Genomic DNA, 6,558 nt, shown 5'->3' with positions numbered 1-6,558 from the left:
GAACCGTTCATCTCAAACGCAAAATGCTTATAAAAGTCTAATAAATGTAAGCCCTACCATTTTTAGACCACATACGAGATGTTACACTTTTATGAGTAGCATTTTTTTGTCAGAAATACCAGCTCCAAGTTTCGGCCCAGAGGTCGCCATACAAAAAATATTTAGTTTTATTCCGGGCGCTTTTTACCACACCATTTCCTAAGTTGAAACCTCCGACTGGACATTAACTTCCACGGAGTGAGCAATATTAAAAAAAAACGCAGTTTGTTTTGCTTCGAAAGAGGTTTGAACCCGCCGTTCTTCGCGTTACGTTCTGTGTTAGTAAACTATTACTAGAATGTAAAAATGGTACAAGCTCTTGAAGGTTAAATGTTTAACAAAAAAAAAAGAAAAAAGATGGTGGTAAGATTCAAGTTGGTTTTCATCGAAATTATCTAACGGTATGCGCAGCAAACGTGCAGTTTCGACGGTTTTCGACTATAGTGCGAGGAATGTTAGATGAGTGGGATTCGCAGGGCATGCAAAGAGGTGGTTCGTGTGATGCGGAGACTCATTGCATGCAGAACATATATTTAGTATGTCGGGATCGATTCTGGATAAGTGGGAGTTTAACCTGCTACAGGAGCCAGAACGAAGTTGCGCAAGGGTCACTCTAGATTCTCGTGGCAATTCGAGCTCTTCCTCTGCGATGGGTGGTGGTTTAGGAGTCAAACCACCATTCATTGAAAGGGAGTCGGTGAAGTTGCTGATGGCTCCACTGTGTTTGGCGGTCAGTGCATGTCAAAAGTTCGTTGCGTCGGAAGTCTAGTCGGTGTAGTGTCTATTGTCGTCGACGTAATTAAGGAAGGACCTCTCCTCCTGTTGCAAGGAGGCGATTTCGCCCAGCAGAAACTGCTTGGATAGGAGCTCGTTATGTTCCTTAACCAGAAGCATACGGGCCTCACTGTGTAGGTGTTCGATTGGGGACATCAAGAGGCATTCCGTGATAGTCCGGAGTGCACTGTTTTGACATGTCTGGAGTTTCTTCGTCTGCGTTGCCCTACATCCATTAAGACCAGCCGGCCGATTGCCTTGTAGTATCCAGCAACGTTTCTTTGTCTTTTCCCCAAAAGCTGCCGGCAAGGATTTTGTTGCGGCTCTGTACTTTGGCAGTTATCGCGGTCATCTGGGGAGTGAAGGAGCACAAGCTGTCAAATGTAACACCTAAAATTTTAGGGTTATTGACCGTCGGAATTGTAACGCCATCGACTGTAATGTTTAGTTCCAGTCTGTACTCCTTACGGGTTATATATAAAACATTCTTCGCCTTACTCAGTGATATTAAGGGTCTTTTCCCAACCCCAACCAAGTCTCTCCATACTGTAAGTCGATATTGTTACCGAAATGCCGGGTCCTGCTAGCGCTCACTCTGCCAACTTTACTTCACGCAGAAGAAGTTTTCAGCGTCAATTAAGAAAGGTCAGCAATCCGTTCCCAGGACAGTCGGGTCAATGTAACCGAAACGGACCCGAGTTTTTATCCGACCAAGGACTGTCAAACCGGCACCATACCGCCAAATTACTTCAGAAATATTTTCTGTTGATATAACAACAACAACAACAAAGATCAGCAACTAAATGTAGCTGCAGTCATGAACTGTCAGCTGACTTCCTATTGCCTTCTACAAAAAATATTAGCTGACTCAGAGTTCGCTACAACAAACAACGCCACGACATTCGACTTCGCGTTGCTTAACGACATATTTTTTATTATAATTTAATCAAGTTACAATTAAGGTATTATACTCGTACCAGCAGTGTGGTGTATATCAGCGTAAATGTATGTATATGCATATATTGTATTTATGCATGTATGTATGCCTGTGTATATGTATGGCATATTGCTGCTTCCTTTTGATAGAACAAATTGTGTTGTCGGCGCGGATATGTTGCAACATCAGTAGAAAAAATATTTTTAAGTGAAATTAATACTTAAGTACAATAACAACAAATTGCTGGTGCGTGACCCGCTATTGTGGAATGCGCCAATGGCTTTAAGTGCAAGCGTACGCGCGCCGCCGCAGCAATTGATATGGAGGTGTAGCTTGCAGTTATGCCTACTAGTGCGCACACACACACACATATATATATACCTAAATACATACAAATATTTGTACATATGTTTTTTTTTTTATAATTAAAATTAATATTCAACTGCTTTTTAACTTTTAATAGTGAATTTTACGCCAAAAATTCAGTAAATATCCCGTTCTTCCATTCTCCGCTTATAAATTCCAAAATATCTCTTTATTATTTAATAACTATGGACATTTTTATTTTTATTTTTTTTATTGAATTTTTATTAACTAAATATCCCACATTTATAAATTTTTTTTAAAATTTAATTAAGTTAACTGTACTCATTTACTACTACCTAAAAATTAATCAATCCTTTTCATGCATATTCTCTCTTCTTTCTACATCCGTCATTAAATTGTTTTATTTTGCTTGTTCGTTTCATATTCCTTCTTTTTCAATATAAACACGCACAAGAACATTAAATTAACTTTAACTTATATAATTAATTTTGCTTCAAAAGCAACAAAGAAAATAACAAAAAGCAAGCAGTTAGTCTTTCTTGAATATATATATATTTTCTGCCATGGCTTCTAACTATTTTACTGGCTACTTTACAAGCAATTTCTCAAATTTAACGAAAATTATTTTCCTTACTAAGTCAACTTCTTATGCATACAAAAAATATTTTATTTTTTTTAATAAAAATAAATTTTGTGTTTTACTATTGCAGCCGCTTACGTCTGTATATATTTTGGAGACCGAAGTTGCGCTTGAAATTGTTACAATTTATGCTAGCGCCAACCACTACATACTACGGTTCGTTCATGCTCAGTTCGGCATTTTTATGCCTTGTTGAAATTCTAGCGTTTGTTGTTGTTTTTTCACTTCATCCTGCATGTCCAAAGCCATTTTCTTATATTTCTCCGCTTCCTTTTCATTCTTTTCAATACCATCGCCACGCGCATACATCTGACTCAGATTTGCGCATGCGTACATATTGCGTAGTTCACAAGCTTTATAAGCAAATTCGAATGCCTTCTTCATATCCTTGTGCAAAATGTAATCGCTATCTTTTGGTGAGGCTTTTTTGATATCCGTAGTGCTAACTTGTGTGGACGTTTCCGGTTTCTTTTGCACGCCGGAAATATGCATGCCAGAGAGGTAGAAACAGGCGGTGGCGTTATTCATGTCGCAGCTCTTCGACAAGCATTCGATGCCCTGAAATATATTCAAGAAATAATTAATATAATAAAAAAAAAAATAATACAAATAAATAAAAAGCAAACATTTTCTGAAAATATTACAAGCACAAACATTAATTAACTTCGTTACGCCGCAACTATAACAAACTTCACACATAAAAAAGTTTTTCACAAAAGACTTGATTTTGATTGTTCAGTTTGTATTAAATGCTAGTGGTCCTATATCGACGGTATAGTGTAATGAGTAGCTTTTGTCGAATGTAAAAAGCCAAAATTTTCTTAAAATATGAAAGTGTTTTAAATAGTATACAGGCATAAATACACTGTTGTTTGTTACAGCAGCGGCATAAATACACTCTTAATACTAAGCGCTATCTCAAGTGTTATGTCACTAGCACATCACATACTTATATACACATAAACAGCAATATTTTACTGCGAAGTTCACTAATTAACAAATAAGCTCGTCAACACTCCAAAATTAGCATATTTTCTTATGTACACCATCAATTTATACCTTGGGCACATTACGATCAATTTCCTTGTGCATGGAACGCGACACCAATAGCAAGCCTGTATGCAAACATGCATCGGGATCGTTGAGTTGACAACCTTTCTCATAATATGTATACGCACTACGCGGATCACCCTTGCTCCCGCTTTTGCCTTTACCTAAGAAACTGTAATTACCAAATTTGAAGCAGGACTTCGCATAACCGTAATCGTCACATGTGGATTTGTAAACTTTAGCCGCCTTTTCAAAGTCCTTCTTTATGCCCTCCAAATAATCGCCCAAAAGATGACAAACTATAATATATATGTACATAAGTTAGTTGTATTAAACAAAAAAGTGTGTACGTGCAATTTGTATAATTGATAAAAGCAACAAATATACAAAGCAAACGCTTGCGAAACAGGCGCTAATACAATGGGGAGGTTAGGTACCCCCTCGACACCCTGGAAGTTACATGCGTAGACCTCAGCGATTGCATATGCGGCTGTTGTATTTTGCTTTGCAAGGAATTAGCGATTTACCCTCTGGTTTCTTCTCCGAATAACAGCCAAAACGATATTCGACGCCCAATTTATCTAAGTACTCCTTAACATCTGATTCTTTCTTTAAATCGTAAGCCATTGTTTATAGTTTTTTCTTAGATATTTAACACTTTTATTGCTAGCGACGTCTGCAGAAGTAGAAATTTGCCGTAATAAAGTAAAATTTGCCGAAATCTGGTGAACTGTCAAAATCACTTGTAGAACAAGATTGCCAAAATTACTTAATCTTGCGATTTATAAAAAAAGTTTGAAAGAACATTGTGCTGTCTTATATTAAATACAGTTGCAAAATTAAAATATTAATTTAGAAATTACAAATATACAACATTTTTACCATGAAACAAAATTAGTTAATTAAATATTTTTTATCACATTATTAGCAACACAGGAGCTCTGAAAATTTCACATCTAGATGTCGCCCCTCCATGAGCAAACTGACAGTTAACGGATATTAAATTTGTCGTGTCATAGAGCGCGTTAAATCAAAGTATATTTTGTTCTTTAATAATTCAAATGTATTTAATAATAGTGTGAATAGTTTTCATTTAAAGCGTAGTAAAACTAGTGAAGGCGGTGTAGTGTAAATAAGTAGTACAAATCGTAAAGTAATTAGAAAAAGTGATTTAAGTGCAATTGCAAAGCGCTTAGCAGCCACAAGGGCTGTACTGAGCTGCTCTTTGATTGAAAATCATGAGCAGAAGCACAAACAATACTTGTTTTCTAATATGTATACACTTGTGTTGTAAAATTTGTTATTGTGCATTAAATTTAATGAATACGCAAAGTGTTGATTCGTAATTATAGTGTGTATGCGCGACCAAATAATGTGTAAAGTTGTTTAAAGCCTTGAATTTATATTACGGGAGCAATATGCAGTTGCCAAGAATTATCTTCAAACAGCAATAAATATATTAACGACATAAGAAAGAGCTTACAACAATATCTCTGCTGAAGCGAAGCTGCAATCTCATACTCACTCAGTTGCTACTAACACGAAAGCAGTTAAAAAAGTATGCCAAAATGGTGGGTTTTATCTTTAACTTTTTCGCCAATCAGCAAGCATTTATTTTTAAGAGTCCTTGCGAAATCCTTTTCTCATAACGAGCTAGTTTGCTAATTTTAAACAAATCCACTATGTCTTAATTTCCACAAAACAATTTAATAGGACAGCAAAAAATGTTTGTTTATTAAGTTTCCAATTATTTATAATGCTTACATGCACATTTTCATTATTCAGCAATATTTTCAACACATATTTATTTGTCTATTAACTAGCACTTTATCCACTACGTGCGGTTATGCGTCTAAATAAATAAGTACTTTGTTATATTATTGTTTAATAAATTTGTATGTAATGCATTAATATATATTAAAATGCGCTTATAAATAGTTATTGTACGCTTAACAACACGTTTGAGTGTGTGTTTTTTTTATATTCCAATGTTCGAAAGTTTTTAAGTTGGAAATTAAAGCTCGTAGGAAAGGTGGGTAGGGTAATAAAAGAGTGGCATTGCTTGGTAGTGGAAATGTGCAATACAAATAAAGTAGAAAAAGTATGGAAAATTACGGAAAAGGGTTTAAAATAAACCAACCAAAATTTAAAATATTGTATTATAGAAAATATTTTAAAATAAACAACGCAAAACTATTGAGGACCTAGTATATTTTAAAACTAATATTCTAAACCTTTAAGAACCTACTGCTAACAGAAACCTATGTTGATAAAATTTAAATAATTTATTTAGCATTACTTTGAACACTCTTGTTCTTATCCATGCTACTCCCTAAAAATTAATATATGCTTTTGTTTGTTTTCAATTTTTATTTTTCCTAAACATTTTTGACTTTGTGTGTTTTTTGTAATTGCCATGTACTTCCTTTATCATATATGAAGTTTTATTATGTTGTCTTTATTGAACAGTTTTCAAGTGCAAACTCTTAGCAGGGTTGCAAATAATGCATTAAAAAAAATTTATTTTTTCGTCCCGAAAATCTTAATTAAAAATAAATTTCCCAAACATCGGATTGAAAAAAAAATTATTCCAAAACCAGATTTATTGAATTTATTTTTAATTTTTATTCCGTTGGTTAATTAAAAATTTAAAATTAAATTTAATAAATTTTTAAAACGGTTTTTGAGATTCATTCATTAATTTTTAAACCGCTTTTTAGGTTTATTGAATTTAATTTTAAATTTATTTTTAATTTTTAATCCGGTTTTTATAATTTATATTTTTGTTTAA

The 6,558-nt window shown here is 34.2% G+C and overlaps 1 protein-coding gene across 1 annotated transcript; it reads right to left on the bottom strand.

Moving 5' to 3' along the window:
* Positions 1-2,606: 2,606 nt before the first annotated feature.
* Coa7 (Cytochrome c oxidase assembly factor 7) lies at positions 2,607-4,490 on the bottom strand. Its single transcript, XM_014231096.3, has 3 exons — positions 4,295-4,490; positions 3,777-4,066; positions 2,607-3,275 (listed from the first exon to the last, which is right to left on the bottom strand). The coding sequence occupies exons 1-3, from the start codon at positions 4,392-4,394 to the stop codon at positions 2,886-2,888; spliced, it is 780 nt and encodes a 259-aa protein (XP_014086571.1). The 5' UTR covers positions 4,395-4,490; the 3' UTR covers positions 2,607-2,885.
* Positions 4,491-6,558: the final 2,068 nt, after the last annotated feature.

The sequence above is a fragment of the Bactrocera oleae genome, chromosome 5 (genome assembly GCF_042242935.1).
Source record: "Bactrocera oleae isolate idBacOlea1 chromosome 5, idBacOlea1, whole genome shotgun sequence".
Taxonomy (NCBI): domain Eukaryota; kingdom Metazoa; phylum Arthropoda; class Insecta; order Diptera; family Tephritidae; genus Bactrocera; species Bactrocera oleae.
Note: the sequence above shows the minus strand (reverse complement) of the source record. Positions and strands in the feature narration are given on the sequence as shown.